The 24,013-nt window shown below is 43.4% G+C and overlaps 1 protein-coding gene across 1 annotated transcript; it reads left to right on the top strand.

Moving 5' to 3' along the window:
- Positions 1-859: 859 nt before the first annotated feature.
- Positions 860-23,936, top strand: HIVEP2 (HIVEP zinc finger 2; the record flags this gene model as incomplete). The annotated part of the gene is made up of 6 exons (XM_081997028.1): positions 860-6,118; positions 6,870-7,024; positions 12,081-12,256; positions 14,857-14,958; positions 15,489-16,399; positions 23,118-23,936. The coding sequence occupies exons 1-6, from the start codon at positions 875-877 to the stop codon at positions 23,934-23,936; spliced, it is 7,407 nt and encodes a 2,468-aa protein (XP_081853154.1). The 5' UTR covers positions 860-874.
- Between the last annotated feature and the right edge of the window lie 77 nt (positions 23,937-24,013).

Below are 24,013 nucleotides of genomic sequence, written 5' to 3'. Positions count from 1 at the left end.
TCTCCTCTGGAAGTACTGATCACCCTCCTCTGGCTTTAGAGGAAGGCCAGGTGACTAAAGCGCATGTCTGAACTGTAGGTGAGTAATACTGGAAAAAATATTTCCCACCCACGGTGTTACGACTCTATTTTCAGCAGTTGATTTGCTGAAAGAGCTTTGAAAGCAGGTGGTGGACTTTCTGAGAATCGAGCCTTTAAACTGTCCCCAGAAAGCCTTCCAAAGCTACTGTTTAAATTAGAAAGTGTAGATCTCTATTTTCTATTCCTAGGGATTTTATTGAGTAGTTATTATGCTTGTGTGTGATCTCTGGAGCCAGTCTTTACTGTGTCTGCTCAAAAAAGGGAGTTCCGTGAAATGTAGTTACCTTTGCTTAAGTCCCTCAATACTTTTCATATAAGGCTTAGTAAAGTGTAGCTGACTGCATCAATGTTATTCAGCATGGCTGTATTAATTGGTATGTGGGGTTTCTTTGTTTTTGATTTTTCCGTACAGATAGCTGTGTCACCATGGAAGAGATGAAGAGAACTTCGCTCTAGTAGATCACAAATATCTCTGGTTCATTCTGCATCTCAGTATTTAATAACAATGGAAAATGCCCAAATGCTATAACAAGTCCTTGCAAATGTATAATAAACTTTTTAGGAAAGTTCCTGCCATGAACAGAACTGTATAGTACTCAAATTAGTGTACAGACACAAATCTAATGCCTATAGACTACTGCGTGGAAAGTTCCAAAGAGAAAGAAAAGTCTGTGAACTTGCAAAAGCCCTGGAAAAATGGGAGCAACAAAACTTTAAAAAGCACAGCTTTGGACACACTCCATGTGTCTGCACAGCTTTCAAGTGAACTAGCACTTAAGACCTTGTGTAACAAAATGGACTCTGGGGACACAGCTATAGGGCAAAAAGCTACCTCAAGGTCTGGAGAAACTGCTAAAGTACCAAGTAGATGGAGGCAAGAACATTCAGCTGTTATTAAGATGAGCACTTTTGGCAATCAAGAATTACAGAGGCAACCACAAATAGATCACGAGCAAATAGGAAACACAGCATCAGCACAACTTTTTAGTTCTGGGAAACTGGTATCATCGAATGAAGCTGCACAGCAAGTCACGGAGAAGCAATATCCACAGCATCGTCCAAGTCCTTACTCATGTCAACATTCACTTTCTTTCCCACAGCATTCATTGCCACAAGGCTTCTTGCACAACATAAAGCCACATCAGAGCTTGGAAGGCCCTCCGTGGCAGTTTCCTAGCCACTTGCAGTCAGTTGCCTCAGAGGACTTGTTTCCTTTTCATATGCATAGCCATAGTGGAGGTTTCTCCAGGAAGAAGATTTCAAGTTTGAACCCTGCATACAGCCAATATTCACAGAAATCTTTAGAACAATCAGAAGATGCTCACAAAAAGGAGCATAAACCCAAAAAGCCTGGCAAGTACATTTGTCCTTACTGTAATCGGGCTTGTGCCAAACCCAGTGTACTTAAAAAGCATATTAGGTCTCATACTGGGGAGCGACCATACCCTTGTGTTCCTTGTGGTTTCTCCTTCAAGACGAAGAGCAACCTTTACAAGCACAGGAAGTCACATGCCCATGCAATTAAAGCAGGATTGGTACCTTTCACAGAGTCAGCAGTCTCTAAATTGGACCTAGATGCCAGTTACATTGACGTGGAAGCTGAAATACATTCAGACGGTGAACAGAGCACGGACACTGATGAGGAGACCCCACTCCTAGTGGAAGGGTCTGACAAACTGAGCCCCGTCCCGCAGCTCCCCCTGGACATTGCTAGCAGGAGCAGTTTTCACTCCTCCATGGAAGAGTCCTTGGTGGGGCCAATGAAAGTGCCCATTTTGATTATCCCTAAAAGTGGAATTCAGTTACCCAGTGAGAGTTCACCATATATTGGCTCTGATATGTTGCAAAACCCATCCTTAAGTACCAAGTCTGATGACTCTCATACAGTTAAACAGCGACTTGCACTAAGACTGTCAGAGAAAAAAGGGCAAGATTCTGAGCAGTCGTTAAACCTCCTGAGCCCACACAGTAAAGGAAGCACTGACTCTGGTTATTTTTCCCGCTCAGAAAGTGCTGAGCAGCAAATTAGCCCACCAAATACTAATGCAAAGTCTTACGAAGAGATCATCTTTGGGAAGTTCTATAGGATTAATCAAAGGACAGCACTAACAGTAGCCACAACAAATCAGGAACACAGTTTAATGGGTAGAAAGGGCAAAGCAGAGCCATTACCTCTTTTAAATAACAGATTAGATATCAAGATGCTTGAGGAACATGTTTCTCAGCTGACTCCAAATAAAGAAGAACTCATTGACTCCAGTAATTTGAGCACTATTAAATCTACACAAGTTTATCCAGGCAGCAATACAGAATCTAGACAATCCCAGACCACCACATCATCCATTAAAAGTGAATCCAACCTGTACCAAGTCAGTCAGCAGGGTGATGTGCCTGTCCTTCTAGAGCCCCCAGTAGATTCCTCTCCTCTTATTAGAAGTAACTCCATGCCAACCTCTTCTGCAAACAGCCTAAGTATTCCCCCATCTCTGAGAGGAAGCCATTCATTTGATGAGAAGATGACTGGCTCAGACGATGTATTTTACCCCGGGACAGTGGGAATATCCCACCAAAGGATGCTGAGAAGACAGGCAGCCTTTGAACTGCCCTCTGTGCAGGAGGGACACTCAGATTCAGACTATCATGGAAGACTAGGGAAAAACATCATTATTGCTTCCAGCAGACAGACAGCAGGTGACAAAGGACCATCCTTAAAAGAGAAGAAAGGAGACAAGACCTTTTATGACCATGATGCTAGCGGAAAGCACTACAGAAAGTGGGAAGAATTTGAAACTCAGAAGCAGAACTACCGGGACTCACCATCCTTAGGTGGGATGAACAAGGGGGGAGAGTACTTTGTTGATCCACTCGGACAATCTCAGGCAGTGCCATCCATGCTTGGAACAACTTTTGAAAACAGAAAGCGCAGGAAAGAGGAGAGTGTTGGAGATGAGGAGGACAGTCCCATGCTTTGCAGCAGCACGACTGGCATGACTGGAGGAATTCAGCCTTTGGACTTTGATCCCAAATCCCAAATTCAGGAAGTGCCAAGGAGCGGATTTGCCCTTCAAGGCCTGGACAATGCTGCCCATTGCCATGCGGAGCGTTTTGAAATCTGCAGGCCTTACTTGCAGTCTGGAAGCCCAGCAGCTTCTCTGGAAGACTCATCATTAACTGCAGAGCAAGAAAAGTCCGCAGAATTGCTGGCTAGAAAGCTCCCTGGAAATGTCATCTCTGTCATTCAGCACACAAATTCATTGAGCAGGCCAAACTCATTTGAAAGGTCTGAATCTACAGAACATATTGCATGCCAGCAGGAAAAGATCTATTCACCATCTGAAACATGTGAGAGTGAGATTTGTGAGTCCCCAATGAGCCCAGACCGAGCTCCACAAACGGAAAATGCTGACACCAGTAAGCCATCCCCATCTCAGCAGCCTCAGCCATATCATTTGCAGCCCAGGTTGGTTCGCCAGCACAACATACAGGTACCTGAAATTCGTGTCACGGAGGAGCCAGATAAGCCTGAGAAAGATAAAGAAGTGCAGAGTAAAGAGCAGGAGAGACCCACTGAAGAATTCCAGTGGCCCCAGAGAAGTGAAACCCTTTCTCAACTTCCAGCTGAAAAGCTACCACCCAAAAAGAAGCGTTTACGACTGGCTGACATGGAGCACTCCTCTGGAGAATCCAGCTTTGAGTCCACAGGTACAAGCCTCTCTCGCAGCCCTAGCCAAGAAAGTAATTTGTCCCACAGTTCAAGTTTTTCAATGTCCTTTGAAAGAGAAGAGAATGTGAAGTTCATCACACCTCCCAAACAAGATGAGTTTGGAAAACAGTCTGAGTTTTTAACAGTTCCAGCTGGTGCTTACTCACTTTCCGTCCCTGGGCATCACCATCAGAGGGAAATGAGACGCTGCTCATCTGAACAGATGCCCTGTCCTCATGCTGCTGAAATCCCAGATATCCGAAGTAAATCCTTTGATTATGGGAACCTGTCTCATGCCTCTTCAGCTGGGACATCTACTACGGCACTGTCTCCATCCCGAGAAAGGAAGAAATGCTTCTTGGTTCGCCAGGCTTCCTTCAGTGGTTTTCCAGAGATTTCACAGACTGATCAGAGCGCAGAACAAAGTATAAAGCAGGAGCAGATGGAACATGCACAGGCTGGTCTTCGCTCCTCCCAGCTTGCTTGGCATCACTCGCCTTCCTCTGTACTTCAGCCCATTCAGGTAGATGACTCTGGAAAACAGGCTATTGGCTCTTGTGCTCAGCTTAGTAATAGCTCATCCCACCTTGCCCAGCAACAGACTCTTCTTGCAGACAATGTGGAAATGTTAAGGACTCCCTTGATCCAACAAGCACCTTATATTCCTAACAAACATCCATCAGAGCAGCAGCAGCTATTTGCACATCAGGAAAAAGTCCTGTTTCCCCCTGTTCATAGCACCTTGTTTCAATTCCCCTATCCAGCTGTCTGCATGGTTCACTTACCGCCATCTCAGCAGCCTGTCTTGTGGCAGTCATGCACAGAACCTCTGCACTTCCAGCATCATTTTGTACAACAGCTGCAGAAATCTTATGTCAAACAGCCTTTCCAAACAGATGTTCCTCCAAGTTATCACCTGGAACATGCACCAGAGCTCATTGGAAAGAAACCAGCTGATTATGTGCACGCTAAAGAGCAAGCATACCAGCATTACTCAGGAACATCTGGGCAGTATTCAAAAAATACTCTTGCTAAGTTACAGTCAGACCATAGCATTAAACCAACAGATACCTCCTCTGAGCAGCATCTTCAGACAGATTTTGACTCCCCAAGTGACGTATCTGTACAGTCTTTGCCAGGAACAGTTGTTCCTGTCAGGATTCAAACCCATGTGCCATCTTACGGTAGTGTCATGTACACAAGTATTTCCCAGATCCTTGGACAGAGCAACAGTCCTGCAATTGTAATTTGTAAAGTTGATGAGACTGTTTCTCAAAGAACATTGGCAACTAATGCAACCATGCAAGGAATTGGATTTAACATAGCTCAGATGTTGGGTCAGCATGGAGGGCTAGAAAAATATCCTTTGTGGAAAGTGCCGCAGACACTACCACTTGGACTGGAGCCACCGATTCCCTTGTGTTTGCCTTCCAGTTCTGACATGGCTTCTACCTTGGGAGGAAGCAAACGAATGCTTTCCCCTGCCAGCAGCTTGGAGCTCTTCATGGAGACCAAGCAGCAGAAACGAGTCAAAGAAGAAAAAATGTATGGGCAGATAGTTGAGGAGCTAAGTGCAGTTGAGTTAACAAACTCAGATATAAAGAAAGATTTTCCAAGAATGCAGAAGCCTCAACTAGTAAGGCAGAGCTGTGCTACCGAGCCAAAAGAAAGTCTGCCATCCATGTCATCCTCTTCATCACTGTCGTCCTCATCATCTCAAGATTTCCCACCTGTCAGTATGCCGACAGCTGATGCTTTCCCACTGAGCAGGGAGAAACTTTCCAGTTTTGATGCCACATCACCAGGGCAGAAGTCCAGTGGCCCTTCTGAAGGAAGAGACTCACCAGAAGAACTGGATGTAGATGAAACAGCCTCAGATATGAGCATGAGTCCACAGAGGTCTTCAATGCCCCTGGGAGAAATTCAGCCAGAAGACCAACTGAAACATCAAAAATTGCCTCTTGGGATGTTAGTCCAGATGTCATCCAATACCAGTGGGAAAGTCACAGGCTCAACCATTCTCCTGACAGACATAGCAGATTTTCAGCAAATCCTTCAGTTCCCAAGTCTGCGCACTACTACTACTGTGAGCTGGTGTTTCTTAAACTATACGAAACCCAATTATATTCAGCAACCAACTCTCAAGTCTTCTGTTTATGCTTCATGGTGTATAAGTTCATGTAACCCAAACCCATCTGGGCTAAGTACGAAGACCACTTTAGCACTTTTAAGGTCCAAGCAAAAAACCACCACAGAAATCTATACTCTTGCTGCTATGCATAGACCTGGAGCTGGTAAACTGACATCATCAAGTGCATGGAAGCAGTTTGCTCAGGTAAATAAGAGGTTTTAATAAAATTAAATTCATATATCTTTGAGAAAATATTAATAAACTATGAGATGTAAGTTAATCATTTTAAAAACAAAAAGATTCCCCATTAGGAAATCATACATTGACCTCTTCCCATGACAACTTTTGAGCCTCAATTTACCCTTCTGCAAGCTCTGCTACTTCTTCTGTCTCTGTCTCCATTTTCAAAATCAGATGTAAAAAGTAAGGCTTTTAAAGGCCTCCCTTCATGTGTGCCAGAGCCTGATACATCATTTCCTGTTATTTTGCCCTTTGTTTTTGGCATGTCCTGATTCAAACAGTATCAGGCACAAACATCCACGTGCATTTGTAAGTAAAGATTAAGTTAAAATTGAGTAAGGATCTTCAGATCCATTTAATGCCTTTTGCATACTGACTCTTCCTCATGGCCTAAGCATTAGATAATGGTGCCGGGGAAAATTCTGTAATGGCAATAAATTACCTTCTAAAGGCTTTTCCATCTCTGTTTTCCATGATTTTTTTTCTGAGGAAAGATATGGTGCTGTCTTTTCTTGTCGAGACTCTTGTAAAAATTTGTCCATGCTGCCGCCTCTCTTATTCTCCATCAAATTAAATGGGACAAATTAATCCATCTTACAGAGTTGCACCAAAATGAGAGTTTGGCTTTGACCTGGAATGTTAAAAGTACTTGAAATGAAGTGTGTGTTTATTGTGTGCTCCAGCAGTAACACCCTTCCTTGACTTTGTTCTACAGATGAAACACGAGCCATTCTTCTCGTTTGGCAGCAAGCTTGAAAAGAAAGTAGTGGGGAATATTATAAAAGAAAGAGTAAAAGGAGACATTCATGGAGATAAAGACATTACATCCAAACAAACTGAGCCGATACGAATTAAAATCTTTGAAGGAGGGTAAGAAAATGCAACTGGAAATTTCAAGCTCAGCCTGTCATTTTAAAGAGATTTGAAAATGAATGTGAATGAATTAGGATCTGAACAGTCTCCTGTATTCCTGCCATGTCTTGTAGCTCCCCAGCCTCTTCTTTTTTGTGTATATATCGGTCTTAAAACAAACTAGGGTACCTGTATACTTACTCTTGGCTCTACTTTGCTATTAGGGCAGTTCTATTTTTTATCTGTGTGAGAGCACTCACTCAAAATTGTTACTTTCATTCCTTAGGTCATAAAGAAATGGATAAATGGTTAACATTTTGATATTTTCTATGGCAGTTCTTTGTATTTAATGGCTTCCATGAGTCTATCTTTCCATTTTTAGACTCTGTGTACCTCCATTCACTTGAATGCATTGGCTAAATATGCTTACTCTAATTCTTGTAATTTTTATTATTTGCTGAAGCTGGATTTTGGAGATCAAATGTAAGATGACAATGAAATCTATGGTATCTAAGCCTAATCCATAGATCTGTCATGTATGATTGATAAAATAATGTTTCATTTTACCATGGCTATCTATCACTCAAGTGATAACAGAAACAAATAACAAAGAGAGGGAAAAAGGAGAGCTGAAAGCCCACTAGCATTGTTTTGAGGCTTATGAAGCTTGTTGTAAAAAGCAAATGAAATGGACGCTTTTTTGCCTGTCTGCAGTATACTCTAAAATGGAAGATATTGTTTAATTTCTTTTACAGAATTCTGTCACGATGCAATTAATTTGCCAGTTGTTAGTAGTAGATGGTCAGGTGGGCTGAACAAGATATGTTTTTCAGTCTTACCAAACTCAGATGGTCTCACAGCACTGTTTTATTGTGGTAACTAAATAGGTCAGGATGGTGATGTGAGAAATTTGTACATCCATTTTCTTCTCCCGTCAGTTTGTACCCTTTAAAGTCTCAGTTGCCCTTCATTAACATTATGTGTTTTGGCTCCGCTTGAATAGTCTCCATGAAATGAATATTGGCGTTTCTTTGTAGTTTGCAACACTGAAGGAGTATAGCCTACACCTTGCCTGAAAGACTGAAAATGTTATTTTGGAGATTGTTATAGATATGATGACCCAGACGCCCTGATCCTGGCTGTTCTCTGTAGTTTTACATTGTCCCAGTAGGCTGGCTACACAGGATTGACTGAAATGCAGGGATGAGCCTAAGTATACAAGAAATTTAGAGCTGTTGCTTCAACTCACACTCACTTTGAAGTATAAAATTTGCCTGCTTCCCACTATATATCATTTCTGAATTTGGATCACCCAGCTGAAGATAGTCTGCACTGATGTAAGCTGCGTGATGAGAGGTCAGAAGAGTAAAAGTGTGTTAAGAAAAAGCAACTTAAAGGAGGATTCAGATCAGTGTGAGCTGCAACAGCTCACTCTATAAAATGCCCCTACCATCTTCTTTAAGAAACTTTGCATGTTACTTACACCATCTTAAGTTTCCCTGTACACCAATAAGGTCTATGAAACTATTTGTGTAAAGTCATATAATTGACATGCCACCTAGAAATGTCTCTTAGTAATATGTGGCTATGTTTAGATATCCTTTGAGAAAAACATAACATAAGAAACCTTGATGTACATATTAATTTCTGGAGTGGGAGGTATAAATAATCTGTGCAATAGACTGGGACTTCCTCAATGGGAGCATATAACCTGCAAAGCTACAGTGTGTGAGATGATGCAGTGTTAATGGGTCCAGTCTTTCCATATAAATTACAATTTTATTGTACATTTTATAGGAATTATTTGTGGAAGGGTAGATTCATTCTTTTCATTAGTTTGGCTATTTTCTAAAGGGATCTAATATTCTTTAAATATTGTAACCACATCTTTCATTGTTTTCTGTCCTGACCATTGACTTTGTCCTCCCCTTCAGGTTTTTGTTCATGACTTCTGAAAGCTAGTTTTTAACATGGGTGGGTTTCCGTGCTTGCTTGCTCTTGGCTGTTCATAGAGCTGTTCTGTTCTTCTCTATTCTGCTCTACTCTCATCAAGCTCATCTCTGTATCATCTCAGCACGTGCAAGTAGTACACTGAACTATGCAGCAAATGTCTGTCATCCTCATTTCACTTTTTCTCCCCTGGACAGACAAGTGTGCATGGTGATATCATGTTTCAGCAGGGTATTTGCATTTTATTTTTTGTTTGTCTTGGGGAGTGGATTTGCTTAGGCTTCTTGATTGCTTTTGTTTTGCAAGAGCAAAGAAGGCAATTCAGAATCCATAGTTGAGAAGGATCTGCGGTTCTGAGTTTTTGGTTTGTGGGGAAGCCTGTCCACTAGGCAGGGAAGTGCAGTTGTGCAGATGCCTTGTGCCAGGGGGTTGGAGCCACTCGTATGGCAGGTGGGCAAAAAGCAAATAGATGGGGCTGGGAGAAGCTGAAGGAACAGCATGAACGGAGCTGAGGCAAAAAGTAGATGTCGCGGCACATCACCACCTCGCTGCACCAAAGCCCATCAAGAGCCGTTTGTAAGCATCGCAGCAGAGGGGTTTTGAAGGAAGAAGCTAACAACCGTATTATTACCTCTGGCAGGTGGCTTGATTCAAATGCAATGATCTGAATCACAAAATCTGCTTTCCATCATCTGTGACTGGGATATGAAGCAGTGTTCCTCAAACAAAAGCAGCAATTTGACTTTCACTACTTGCTGCAGTACAGTTAGCTAGTTACTAATGGCATGAAGTGAAAAGAAAGGAGGGACAGGGCAAACATGCCCACTGATCTGATGTCGGGCTTAATGACATTATCAGTTGACAACAAGAGTTCACAGTTTGCCTATGATGTTTGCTCTTTTATATCTATCAGTAATGGACTCCAACTGAAAATCCCCAATAAAATAACATTTTTGGATAGAAATTGCAGGAGTCTGAGGCTTGTTAATGTTTTTTAACTCTAGAGTCCCATTCAGATCAAGTGCAGAGCAGCAGTGACCATAGTCTTTATATAAAAGTTGTATAGTGGGAAAGGGGAAATTACTGAAAACTTTGAGAGAGGCACGAGTTAATAGTAAGATCTAATATTACTGGGGTCTAGAAGGATAATCCCCATAGACTCAGTCTTCTGGTGCTTCAGTTTTTGGACCAGGCCTTCTTTAAATGTCAAATTTGTGTATGTCATTTCTCTTGCAGTCTCTTATGGTGAAGCATACTTAGAGAGTCAAGGTCAGTTATGGCGAAGAACTAGCCATATGAATGCTGAAGAGGCAGATCTTGTCTAATTGTCTTTGTGCCCAATGGGATCTGACAGAAGCTAATGGAGTGAGGTCAGGCAGAGGAACAGCAGAGATGGAGCAACAGAAAAGCACATGTTATAACACAGCGTTTATCTTAGCAGTACCAATCAAGGGTGATATGGTAGACTCCATCCCAGCAAAATCAGACTGTAAGGAGAGATAAAAAGAAGATAAAATGACAGTCTTTCAAACAATAATGGACATTTTTTCTGTCTGTGGGAGAAAGCCTGGAGGTAGTTGATGAAGCAGTGGATAGAGGGATGACTAGGAGTCGTTGGCATGTGTGTATGAAGGAGAACCTGGGAAATGCGGCAGACAGAAAAGTGTAATCCCAGAAATGTTATACAAAAAAACTTGCTAGAGAGATGGCTAAATATTAAATTACATTAGACTATGCCAGTTTTGCCCATGGTGCCAGGGACAATGAAAGAAAATGGAGAGGGCCAACTTTATTGGAAAGGAGATGAAAAAAAATGAATTTAGGCATGCATGTTTGAAAGAGGAGCTGATGTGTTTAATAGATAACAAGATAGACATGAGAACAGGACAGTGTTTTACGTATTTCTAAGATATTAGCTTCAGTAATTATATTGCCAGTGATATAGCTGAACATATGGAAGAAGTGTTCATCTAAGAAAAGCACACTTGAAAAGTGTTTCAGCTCTGTAACCCCAAAATTGCCACTTGTTTCTTGTAGAGTTATCATCACATTAACAGAATCTTTCAGTCCCTTATTTATTTAAAGCACTGGTTGTCAGTACCAATGATGTTTTGTGGGCTGTGCATCCACAGGGTGACTGAAAGTACTTTGTGCTGCTTAGGGGGAGGGCAATGGAAGAGAGAGGGAAGAAAAAATATTATTTCTCATTTCTTGCATTTTCTGGATTTTACTTTGGGTGAATGAGGATGAAATTCTCCCTCTGGGGAACGCCCAGCACTCTTCAAACCTCAGAACAGCCTGAGCAGATCCCCTGGGCCCTTTTAGATTTCAGTATTAACAATTTATGATGATAGTAAAGGCAATATTTTGGCCGCTTTACATAGATTTGCATATCTTATTTAGTATCTAACTACACACTACATAATCAGCAAAAGTAGCATGGAATGCTTACCCCTGTGCTAAGAAAAATCCCTCTAACAGCTTTCTGCTAAGTATGCAGGTTGGAAGTTTCCCATTTTATTTCTAAAGCTGCACATACCTGAGTGAACTCAACTTGGTGTTGCTTAGGAAGGGATCCATCTTCAGGAACTTCAGGCATCTGTAGTATAAATATGTACATCCTTGCTAGTCATCTGCATTCCCTTTATGCTTAATGGAGAGAAATGGGCATTTCCAGGATGTGATTATCTCATCCCAAGGGATAAATACACTAAAATAGTTAAATGAACCCTGCCACAAAACAATGCTGTTTTCAGTGGGGGTAGAAGCCTGTGTTGTAGAAGACTACAGTTATCTGAAATAAATCCAACCTGCAGACTTGTATTTGGAGTTGTGCTGTGTCTGTAGGAATGGTAGCTAATCTGTTTCCTGAAAAGGTGTTTATACTGTTCTCATACTGCAACCCTTTGGTCTCATATTGTTAAAACACGTTGGGACCAGGGCATTCCCTGAAAGGCAAATACTTTGTGAGTTCCAACCTGAAAATACAGCAGTTCCTATGAGCTTCTGTGGATTTGTTGTGATGAGATATATAAAGGATCAGGATCAGGTGCATAGAGGCAATGTTTGTGCGTGTACGTGACCTGGAGTCTGTATGGTTTAAATGCTTGCTCTCTTCCAACAGGTATAAATCAAATGAGGATTATGTCTATGTCAGAGGTCGTGGCCGAGGAAAGTACATTTGTGAAGAATGTGGAATTCGCTGCAAAAAGCCAAGCATGCTGAAAAAACATATCCGCACTCATACTGATGTCCGGCCTTATGTATGCAAGTTGTGCAATTTTGCCTTCAAAACAAAAGGTACTTGACCCTTTTTGCTGAACACTTGCCACTTCCCAAACAAATCTTGAGTTATTTTGCCCTCTGGTATCTGAGGACCCTTTGCAATCAAGGAGAGAATTTTCTCCAGAATAAAATTGTTGTGTTTATGTATAGGGGACTTCATGAGGGAGGTTTTTCTCTTCTGTTTAATTGATCCAGGGATTCTGTGAGACTCCGAGACTCCTTGGGTAGCTTCATTAAGAGCTATAGGCTCTTGGCTGGTCCATCTGTCTGCAGCGAAAATGTAGTAGCATAAGAACCGCCCTTACAAATAATACTTTCTGCCAAAATTGTTACATGGTGCAAATTTTAATTGCAGCAACACTTAAATGCTACCAGGAGAGTACACTTGTTATGACATAATGTAGAAGCAGAGCATCAGCTGCTGAGGAAAACATGCCTTCACGGGCTTTACAGTGGGTCAGTTGCAAGTTCATAAATAATGTATGTCTCCCAGATGAGCCACTCCATCCACTGTGGCATTAATTATGGATTAAGATCTGATAGCTTGTGTTCACATGTATTTATCAGCACAGAAAAAAGCTTCCATTTGTCACCCTGAGGCCACAGATAATGTTATTCTTTGGAATTCAGATTTGCCTTGCAACTATCTCCTTAATAGAAAAAAATCCTTTTCTTTGGTAGCATTTCTTTGTAGCACAGCCCAAATGAGCCTTACATTCTGTTTCTTAGCTTCCCTTTGGCAGACAAGGGAAATAGATTCTGGTCCCAGTGTGGTGAACTTGAAGGAGGCAAGAGGAAGCTGAAGGAAATTTCTCCCAAGATCCCAGTGCAGTTTCATGGCTGCTCTGAGGATTGAGAATTGTAATAGTTTCCATGACTCCAGCACTTCTTCCTCTGCCAAAGACAGGAATAGCTGATGGATGGTAGTAGACCCATCACCCTAATTTAAGATGAGAACTTTCACGGGGGTGTAGAGACAAAGACAAGGAGCTGCTCATTTGTAGTCCCAGTAGACCATCTGGTGAGCTGTTCTTGGATCATTGTTTACATTTGACATTGCTGGAGGAATGCATCTTGAGGAGGGACTTGAAGGAGGATTGTGGTTTTGCAGCTGTGTTCAGAGAGGACATTCCAGGCAGAAGAGATGGCATGGAAAGAAAAATGTGAGATTGCTTACTGAGGCTGGCATTTCTGGCAGAGAAGAAGAAACGGGCAGGAGGTGGTATGCTATTGCACAAGAAGGGCATGAGTAGGAAGAGACTAAGTTTGCCTTTGAAGTACAAGAAGTGTTTGGTGTATTACTGCTTCTGAGCAGCTGTCAGCCTCATACCTATTGTTGCTGCTTTGCTGAGAACAGTAGGGGAAGGACCTTTAGAGGTACTTAGGTTTTCAGTGTATGCCCTGAGTGTTTAGCCATCCAGAGGCATCAGTGGCCAAGTTAGACTTTTCATGCAGTGCACAGGCACAATTAAGAAACTCTTACTGAGAAGGGAATTATTTGAACTAGCTGGAACTGAAAGTCAGAGAGGAGCCTGGCTTGTGAGCTTCTAAGCACACCTCCACTATCCAACAGAGTAGTGCAGTGTTCCTGCCCCCAGGTTGCGTGTGCCACGTGCTCCGTCTGGAGATGCTGGTTGGAGTCCCACAAGCAGCATAGGTACATTCACAGAGTGCTTTCCTCAAGCTAAGAAGCACTGTGCCCTGGTAGTGGGTTGGGTTTGCTTGTGCCATGCTTTCCCCGTTGGGTGTTGCAAATGTGACTGAAGTGGCTAATGGATTAGGGCAATATTCTTGTTTCTCCAGCTTGTGCTTTGTGCTCAAGATTCTTTGCCATGAAATGTCTCTTGGGGCCAGTCTCAACCCAGTTTTCTTATCTGTGAAAAAACAGACCAAGACAAGCACTCCAAAAAGTCAATAGTCTAGTATTAGATTGCCCCCTCAGGGGAATGGGAGATCTGATTTCAAATCCCTGCTGTGTCTGGTTCAGATCCGAACTCCAAAGCAGGGAGCTGAATCTGGATTTCCCACATCCCAGGTGAATGCTCTAAGTACAGCTCCTCTCAGTTCAGCAATTGCAGCTAGATGGTAAACTTGCATAGAGAAGTCTCCCATAAATGTCTTTTTTTGGGGTACTTTTGCTTCGAACACACTGAACATTTGGACCCTACATGTGAAGTAAATGGGAGAGCCTTTAGCTTGAAAGTACCACTGTGAAAGGCGGAGTGTGACCCCTGAATGGCTGTTGTGCGTTGGATTTACTTCGATGTCCAGGCAGTCTGTACATCTCACAAACACTGAGCCCAGGAATAGGTAGCATCCAAAAGCAAGTTTTTTAGCTTCTGGGATGCCTAAATGTCATGCGGAAAAATGGAGAGATGCCTATACACCTCTCAGGCCCCAAGTTTAAGTTTATTTGAAATATTTTTTTTTTAAAGATATAAAAACCCACTCATTAAAATAGGCTCTGAGGGTGGGTGGGTCATTCCTGTCTGTTGTGGGTTTTTTAAAGCTAAAAACTCCCATCTGCAGGATAATAGAGCTAAGATACACCAAAATGTGACTTGGAGAGTGATCTTTGCTGTTGTCCATTAATTAGATTAATCTCTGATCCATAGGAAATCTGACAAAACATATGAAGTCTAAAGCACACATGAAAAAATGCTTGGAGCTTGGAGTATCAATGACATCCGTAGATGATGCTGAAACTGAAGAAGCAGGTATGTCAGAATGATTTAATTTATTTGGAATGGCCCCTGGAGTATGTAAATGACTCATTGCACTTTAGCACAGTGGCTGGCATGGGAATATATATTAAGGGCATTTTTTAATTAAAAGACATCTTTTTAACAAGCAGGAAGTATAACAAATAAATCCGATCCCTTTGTCTGAGTTACTTTTTTTATTAAGATACATAAGGAGGAGCTAGAAATAAAAGTATGACCTGTTGCTATCATCTGTCTCATACAAAGTTCCCAATCTTTTCAATTTAGGTGTGAGAGATGGCAACATTTAGCAAAGTTGCAAGGTAGGGTAGGGTGAATTTGCTTTTTATACTTCAAGTATAGAGTTTTAAGGTATTATTACGAAAAATTACGGTTTGAGACTATGAAGAATGGCTTTATGCAGCCATCCCAGATGAAGAGCATCCAGCAATGGCAATGGGTATGCTGAGTGGGGAATGAATGTGGCAGAAGGAGTAAGAGCTGGGGTGTGTGCTCACCATTTTGACTTGTCATGGCTGTTTCAGAAAACATGGAAGACATGCAGCAGGAAGCAGAGAAGAGTAGCAACCTGGCAGGCCTGTCAGCAGAGCATCAGTTTTCTGATGCGGAGGAGTCAGATGGCGAGGATGGCGATGACAATGACGATGATGATGAAGATGAGGATGATTTTGATGATACTCAGGGAGACTCGACACCAAAAACCAGATCAAGAAGCACCAGCCCGCAGCCCCCTCGGTTCTCCTCCCTGTCGGTGAACTCGGCTGGGCCGTCGCAGGGGGCTTCCCCTGAGGGCTCCCTTTCCGTGGGACACTCCTCCCTCATCAGTTACTTGGTCACCTTACCTAGCATTCAGGTCACTCAGCTTATAACACCAAGCGACTCCTGTGAAGACTCACAGATGACAGAATATCAGAGGTTTTTCCAGAGCAAGAGTACTGATTCAGAGCCCGATAAAGACAGGTTAGACATACCTAGCTGCATGGATGAGGATTACGTGCTTTCATTAGACCCCAGTTCATCTCCAAGGGACCTCTCACCTTCCAGTCGACAGTCGTCACCCGGCTACGATTCTTCACCCTATAGAGATAACTCACCAAAGAGGTATTTAATGCCAAAAGGGGATTTGTCACCCAGAAGGCATCTGTCACCCCGAAGAGATATTTCACCCATGAGGCACCTTTCACCACGGAAGGAAGTTGTGCTGAGGAGAGAGTTATCGCCAAGACGGGACGTGTCACCAAGACGTCACCTATCGCCAAGGAGGCCGATGTCACCAGGAAAAGATGTGTCTGTTCGAAGAGATTTGTCTCCTAGGCGAGAGAGGAGATATATGGCCTCTGTTAGAGCGGCATCTCCCCGGAGGGGCTTATACCATAATCCAGCGTTGTCCATAGGTCAATATTTACAGTCTGAATCTATGCCAGTGGGACATTCAGTAAGTATGAAAGAATATTTTCACTCTTGTTGTCAAAACCAGTGCTCTTACATGATCTGTGCATAGTATTTTAAAAAACTTTGCAGCTTTGTAGAAGAAGGTGGCATAAGCTTTGAGCCTCATCGGGAAGTCCTGGAACAAATGCAAGAAATTTATAATAGATGTTGATACAGTTAAATGCCATAGAGTCAGCCTAAGGGTCAAATCTTCACTTGGTACAAGCCTGAGTAGCTCCATTAACTTCAATAAAATTAGGCTGGCTTACATTAACTGCCCCTGTCTTTGTTTTAAAATGGCCCAGGAAGCTTACATGGCGTGTGGGGCTTGTTACAGCACTACAAAACCTTTTACCTCCCAGACTGTCAGATGGGATCGAGCCCAGATCAGGGCTTATGGCCCTGATATCGCAGTACAGTGCCCATCACCGATGTGTTGTTTAATGCAATAAAGCCACTAAAATAAATGGAACCTCTCGGAAAAGCAGGGTGCCCGTCGAAATCAGGATCTGTGACTGGAGTTTAAAGGATATTATTGTGTGACAGGAGCAGGCAGCTGTCTGCCCCGCAGAAAGCGCCATCACGACTGGCTGTTTCGACAGGGACACAACCGTCTGGGTGGAAACGGAAATATGCAAAACTTGCACAGCTGCTGTCTGTGCTGTTCCCTTTTGGTAAATCAACTCTCAGAAACTGCCGACTTAGCACTTTTGACAGGCCCTAACATTCACAAAGCACTCTCTCCACAAATAAATTTGGTCTTTAGAGTTAAGGAACGGCTTCACTATGTATGCATTTATTTATTTAGCACGTTTCCCTTGCCGCGTTTGATGCTGCTGCTGCACTCTCACTGCCTGCCTCGTCCTCCCATGTGTGTGGGTTCAACCCAGGCAAGCCGTGACAGGCTCCTGCTGCCTCAGGGCTCCTGGCTCCCTGCCCTCTTTCCATCCGGGCTCTCCTCCCCGCTTCCCCTCTTCTCAGCTTTTTGTGTAATCTGTGTGATTCTTCTCTGTGGAGGAGAAGAATTGAACCCTGAGCTCATGAAATCAGCATTTCCAGAGATCTGGGGTGTATTTCTCTGTGGAGCCAGGTTGATGTATTACCTGCACCTGGTAACAGAGTGAGGGATGCAGCTGGGCAAAGGTGGCTGGAGCAAGGATGGACTAGACAGAGCCAAGATGCCACCAGCCTGGAAGATCCAAAAGTGGCTTCCCAGCTTTTCAGGGGAATAAGGGAAAGCTGCAATGTGAGTGACCACGTGTGTAGGAGAGCGCAACACGGGTACTTCAATCCTAGACATGGCCCCATGGCCTGGTAAGTTGCTGGGGAGAACAGCAGCGTGGGGTGGCCGACTAAGTGGTCCTTGAGGAAGGGCATGTTGAAACCCTGCTGTGTTCTCATAGGGGTGATCCTGTGTGGCTGAGAGAGGATACAAATCCAGCCAGCGGTCCTGTGGACAAAGTAAGGAAGCACAAAAAGAGGATAAAGAGTGACCAGTTTAACAGTCATGATGTCTCAGTATCAAATGGAAGGGATTATATGAGATGCTACAGCTGACATTGTGCAGGGAGCCCCAGTCCCCGTGAGACACTTCCACTGGCATCCTGTAGTAGAGATTCTGGATGTGTGATGATGCTGGCAAAAGGGTATGTAACAGTCACCCTTGGCCATCTGACAGTTCTTGCTGTAATGTTTGCCTTGTGTGTTATGCACACCTTCCAGCAAGGCATTTAGCACACTGTAAGAACTCTTTTAGCACCCTTACCTCCTCCTTTTGGAAAGTCCACCATGCCAGATGGTCTTTTAACACTTACCTTATTTTTGAGGTAGAATCAGGCACGTGGTAGTGAAAAACCCAATGTAAAAGATCATGTGCCCTACAGAAAGCATTGGTAACTCAGTGGCATGTTGAGTGTTTCAAGAGAGAAACCTAGACCTCTCTACAATCACTGGAACCTGAATACAGGCATCACTGGAAGCAGAGCCCAGGCAAATTTAAATGAGAAAATGACAACTGAGGATGATTGCCCATCTTAACAAAAGACTGCAAGGAAGGAAGGATGGATTCCTCTCCTCTTGATGCCTTTCTGGAAGACATACTTTAGCCAAACAGTAGTTGAGTTTAGGTGAAACACAAGTTACTATACTCTGTGTGGGGGAAGCCAAGTAACACCTGAGCTTGCTATAAATGAAAGCTGTCAGAGAAGAAAAATGAATAAAGGCTGTTTTTCACTTTCAGAGAACATGACTAGCAACTGCATCAGTGATGCAGATGCCAGCTTACAATCCTGCTTCCTCTTTCAGAGCTGCGTTGGGTTCACAGTCCTTGCAGGAGTAAGAGTGGTTTTGTGGTTCTGGTGCCTGCGGTTCCCAGAAGAGGCCAGTTTTCTTCTCCACTGAAACTGATGTAATTGCTGTAGTCTCTTTGGCCAGTGCTGGTCTAGTTCCCCTTCATGTTGCTTCCCCTTGAATGTTCATGCACTTTGGTGGTCTTGTGCAAAGAGCTTGTAAAGTGCTCTGGCATTCAAAGCATCACATAGAAAGCAATTGAAATTATTTCTTTAGGAAGTGGAAAAGAGCATGGGGAAAGTAACTATTTTTGTAGCTTGTACAAAAATACAAAAAAATATACTTTTTTTCTTTGGCAGTTAATAACAGGATACACTCTTGCAACAGGATATTCCCCCCAAAGTAGCCTAAGGCTCTGGTTGATGCTGCTGGACATCTGGCCTTGTCAAGTTAAATGTCTGTCTTTAAATTTAAATGCAGATCCCCATTGCTCTCTAAACACATTTGGGATCTTCTCTTCTGTCAGTGCCAGAGATTTCTTTCCTTTCTGAGGAGGCTGATGCCATTATCCAAGGGCTCTGATTCTTCTCCCCAGTCATTTTATGCCAATCCTGCGAGAAAGAGGAGAGATGGGAAGGCTGCTTTTGTTCACCCTGAGTGCATCTCCACTAGCATTTTAGTTTGCATCAGTCATATGTCTCTGTTGTCACATTTATTGTGCTTTGACTCACACTGCAGAGGAGTCTTGGAGTAAGTGACCTGGATTGTTTTCAGATGAAATTGAACTGAAAAAAGTGCTCCAGGAGTGCAGCAGGTGCACTTAAACTGTGAGTGAGCATTCAAGTGAGCGAGAAGAGACCACATAGGCTTAGTCCAAAGCAATCTTCCCTTCCAACCCCACAACACCTATATTGTGAACATGGGATCCAGCACCAACAGTTTCACTCTGTTCCTGCTTGTCCTCACTCCTACTGCACCCCGCTACTTCCTAGTGTAGACCAGAGCTTTTGCCTCTTCTTCCAGTCCCAGGGCTAGACACAATGAGACAGTGGATGTATCTTGCAGTGAGTGGTACAGACTTGTCCCTAGCAACTGTACTAGCTTCTAGGAGGTATTGAATTGTGTTTGTGTTGCTGTTTTGTTGCACCTCTCATTCATTTTGAAGTCTGAAGCCTGTCTTGATATATTCAGAAGGGCTGAAGGGAGTTAGGCACCTCTATATCCACTTGAAATTCGACAGGACTTAAGGTCCTTTGATCATCCCAGACATATGGATATTAAATCGCTTCCCAAGCACTCAGTAGTTTATCATCTTGAGTGAAATGCATTCCTGTACAGACAGACAGCTTAAAACTTCTGAAGTCCAGGTGAACTGTAAACCGGTCCAGTGGTGTATGTGGGCTGCTATGGTACATTCTCAGTAGGACTGCAAATTGAGCTGATTCGGAAACTGAAGTCTACACAGATTTATAGTCACTTTATTAAGCATCACGTCTTTCAGAAAGCACATCAGTAATATTCTCTGTTATTGAATTTCACAACAGAGTTTAATTCTCGTTTTTAACTTTAAAAAGCCTCAAGTACACTATGATATGGTAATGACCTGCCATCTTTTTGCAGGCTGTGGTCTGAGGCTGCCTGGGAGGATGTCTGTGAAGCATCCTTGGCTTTGAAATGCAAACTTCCTCTTAATCCCCTATAGACTGTTTTGGGTGATGTACCAGATACAGGGTAAACCCTATCTTATCCTTGCAGCATTCTTGGGGGACCTGTGAAGCTGGATACGGCTTTGTGCAGTGCTGTGGTGTGGCAGTCTAGCTTTATGACCAGGTCAGAGAGTTTAGTGAAAAGCTCCTACAGGAGTATTGTTGCTTGGGTAATTATGTATAGTCACCTGGAGTTGGAAGTAAGTATGCTAAACTGCAACAAATGAGAATTAATAGGAAACAAACTGGATTCCCATCACCTGACAAAGAGAGGAGCTCATCTCACTGCACTGGTAGCAACCCATTCTGACTGCACAGCAAAAAGATACCGTGACTTTCTGCACTGTGCTCAGTGATGGGATCTAATACTCACCCTCTCAACAGAATAAAGTCTTTGGATTTTCAGGATGATTGTTAAAAGAAGACAGCTCCTTTAATATTCAGCCTTTTCCTCATGAATATGCATATGTACGTCTGCTTGTAGGTATGGAAATGCTAGATATTGGTAAAGGAAATAAAAACAGGGTAAGAAGCATGAACCGTTATTAATGCCTGTAACCATTTATGTTGGCCATTTCCAAACTTACCTGCCAGAGCTAGAGAAAGATAATCCAACACGTGCTCAGCCAGGCTTGGAAAGCACCCAGTCGACATGCACACGCTGTCACTGTCTATGTAAAAATTATGCATATGAGACATGTATTGGATGATACTGCTGATCTTGAAGCATGTAGCAGTTTTTATCATATTAGCCACTTCTATCCGACAAGGATGGACTGTCGCTCTGTTGCCTTTTGAAAGTGTGACAGGGTACAGTGTGAAGCCAGTGTCTTTCTCAGTTAGAGATTTGCGTGTGACTAGGTTTGTTCTTTAGCGAGTTTTACCCCTTGTTTTGGTTGCTTTTGCTCTATTTCCCTTAGCCCAAGTTCACATCAGATGCAATTGTGATAAATGCCATGGCTTAGGAAACAGCCAAGAGGACAGTATGACTGAGAAACAGGTTGACAGACCAAAGATGGAAAAAAAAGGGGGCAAGCAGCTCTGCGGAGGTGAGGTTAGCGGTAGGAAGGACTGACAGGGAAGGTGAACTGTATCTTGTGGCTTGGCAACTGCAGTTTATTCTGTAAATTTTTTCCCATTCAGCAGTAGAATGTGCTGTCGCTGTGCTTTCTTATGACAGTTTCTCTTTTATAAGACTAAAGTGTCTCACTTTCTGAATAGGAAAATTCCCAACATAGATTAGTCTCTGAATAATAACATCTCTTAAGTTCAAGTCTGATGATTATGGGTCACCCTTCCTGTCTTGACGTTGATTTATATCGAACAGGACAAAGCATCTGAGCACAGTGAGATTGAGCCCCTGGGTAGTACAGAAACCGAATCTTTAATTGCCCCCTAAACCAGTTTCCCGGGATGGGATCAAGAGGTTGCTTAATGCCTTGAGAGCTAGGATTTCCCAGCAGTGAAGTGCTGCCACTTTAATGCATTGGCGTTTAGCAGCGCAGTCCTCGGGCTGCCACACCAAGACTCTGGTAGCCTTACAGCTCGGGGGCAATTGATAGGTGTTTGGTCAATTTGCAGAGCAGAGATGAGCATTTGCGCTCGTTTAATTTCCTGTGGGAGTCCCCGAGAGTTGTGTGGCCAAATCCCACACACAGTTATGAAAATGTCATCCTGCACTTTTGTCTTCGTTATTCCTCTGGTCAGCAATAAATGATATTTAATCATCAGAAGGAAAACAAATTTTAAGAGTTAAGAATGAAAAAAAGAGAAACCCCAAAGCCCAGGGCATATTTAATACTGAGTGGAGATGGAGCTATTCATTCTTCCAAGGCAGGAACTAATAGGAAGGCACTGAAAATGTCAATATTGCGAGATTGGTTTTTATTAGCCATTACAAAATCCCTCATTCTTCTCAATCCCATTATGAGTGGGTGAGTCTCCCTGCCACAGAATCATCACTTTCACTCACAGCTAATGCCTGTGCTTTTGTCATTATTTATTGTTTACACTACAGATAAGCCAGAGTGGTGCTCCATTGTCTTAGTGACTATAAAATTTTGGGTCTTCATTGCACAGAGGCACTTGAACTTCCATGGAAATACCCTTCCCCTTTCATCAAGGATTGGGTAAAGCTCACGGTGGGGGTTAGGAGGAGCAAGTGTCTTCTCTGGGGCTTCAGTGCAGGATCTTTCAGCAGGCAGAAAATAAGTCCATGCAGTCACGTTTTTCCCATACTGCCAAGTGGTGGTGGCGAGCAGGGAGCATTCGGATGTGTATTTCTCTGCAGCAAAGTCTCGATACCCAGTGCAGGCTGCCAATACCAGCACAGTTTGCCAAAAGAGAGGGTAAGATGGTTCTCCTGGCCAAATTTCTCCTGGGGAATGAAACTCTATCTACCCCAAATTCTCTCTGCAGTTTCAGTTGAATATAATACTTTTCACTTCCTGACCTAAATCGCTGCATTGTATTGCTGAACACTCTTAACTAGCTGCTGCCTTTCACCTCAGAGGCATGAGCCCTGTAGGGCTGAGCTAAGCAAAACCTCCGATGTTGTTTGGATAAGCAATTAGTGGAGTTTTCCAAATGCTTTGGGATCCATTTGGATGAAAGGTGCTGTGTGAATGAGAGGTGGTGTTAGACAGGAAAGCAGATAGGTGGTTTGGCAGCCGGACAAGAATTTTGGTAGTAGCAACGCTGACATTTCTTTTGTTTTTTTGGTTACAGAGAAGGGGGTTGTCTCAGGGGCCTTACTTCAACATATACGGAGAAAAAGGAGGTATGGAGCACTGCAGGTCTAGCCCGTTCCCCGAAGGTCCGAGCGACTACGTCTTCAGTCATCTTCCACTACACTCCCAGCAACAGATCCGAGCACCCATCCCCATGATGCCTATTGGGGGTATCCAGATGGTCCATTCAGTACCGGTGGCCCTTTCAGGTTTACATCCTCCGTCCACTCTGGCCCTGCAGAGGGAGAGCTCTGAGGAGAAGCAAAGAGGAACTGCGGAAATCCTTACAAAAGAGTCGTATATTATTTCTAAGCACCACGAGAAACGTACCTCCCCGCACAGCTTGCACCCCGCCGTTCCCTCCAGCGCGCCCTCCTCTCCGTTGCTGTTGCTGACGCAGAGCACATCAGAGGACAGTGTCGTAGCTACTGAGGGGGAGCAGGAGGAGAACATACAGACTTGTACAAAAGCCATAGCCTCTCTGCGAATCGCCACAGAAGAAGCCGTTCTGCACGGGGCGGAGCAGCTGCAGGGGCCTTCTGAGCCTCACCAGAAACCCTTAGAAAGTGCACATTTTAGCATTAAACACTTTAGTGGATCTGAGCCAGGCCAGACCTGTGCCTCAGCCACCCATCCTGACTTGCACGGTGGTGAACAGGACAGTTTTGGTACATCACAGACTGCGTTAGCCCATCCCACCTTTTACAGCAAGAGCTTTGTGGACGTCCGGCAGTTGGGCTTTCCCAGCAGGAGCGACCCCCCATCAAGCACACAGGAAAGAAAAGATCCGTCATCTGAGAAGAGCAAGCCACATTGATCTGAGATGCATGGAGACTTTCACCCATAATTTACCCCCCCTTTTTTTTTCTAGAGATAGAAGAAGTATTCAAATTT

Source organism: Phaethon aethereus (assembly GCF_964289735.1).
Source record: "Phaethon aethereus genome assembly, chromosome: 3".
NCBI classification, from domain to species: Eukaryota; Metazoa; Chordata; class Aves; order Phaethontiformes; family Phaethontidae; genus Phaethon; species Phaethon aethereus.
Note: the sequence above shows the minus strand (reverse complement) of the source record. Positions and strands in the feature narration are given on the sequence as shown.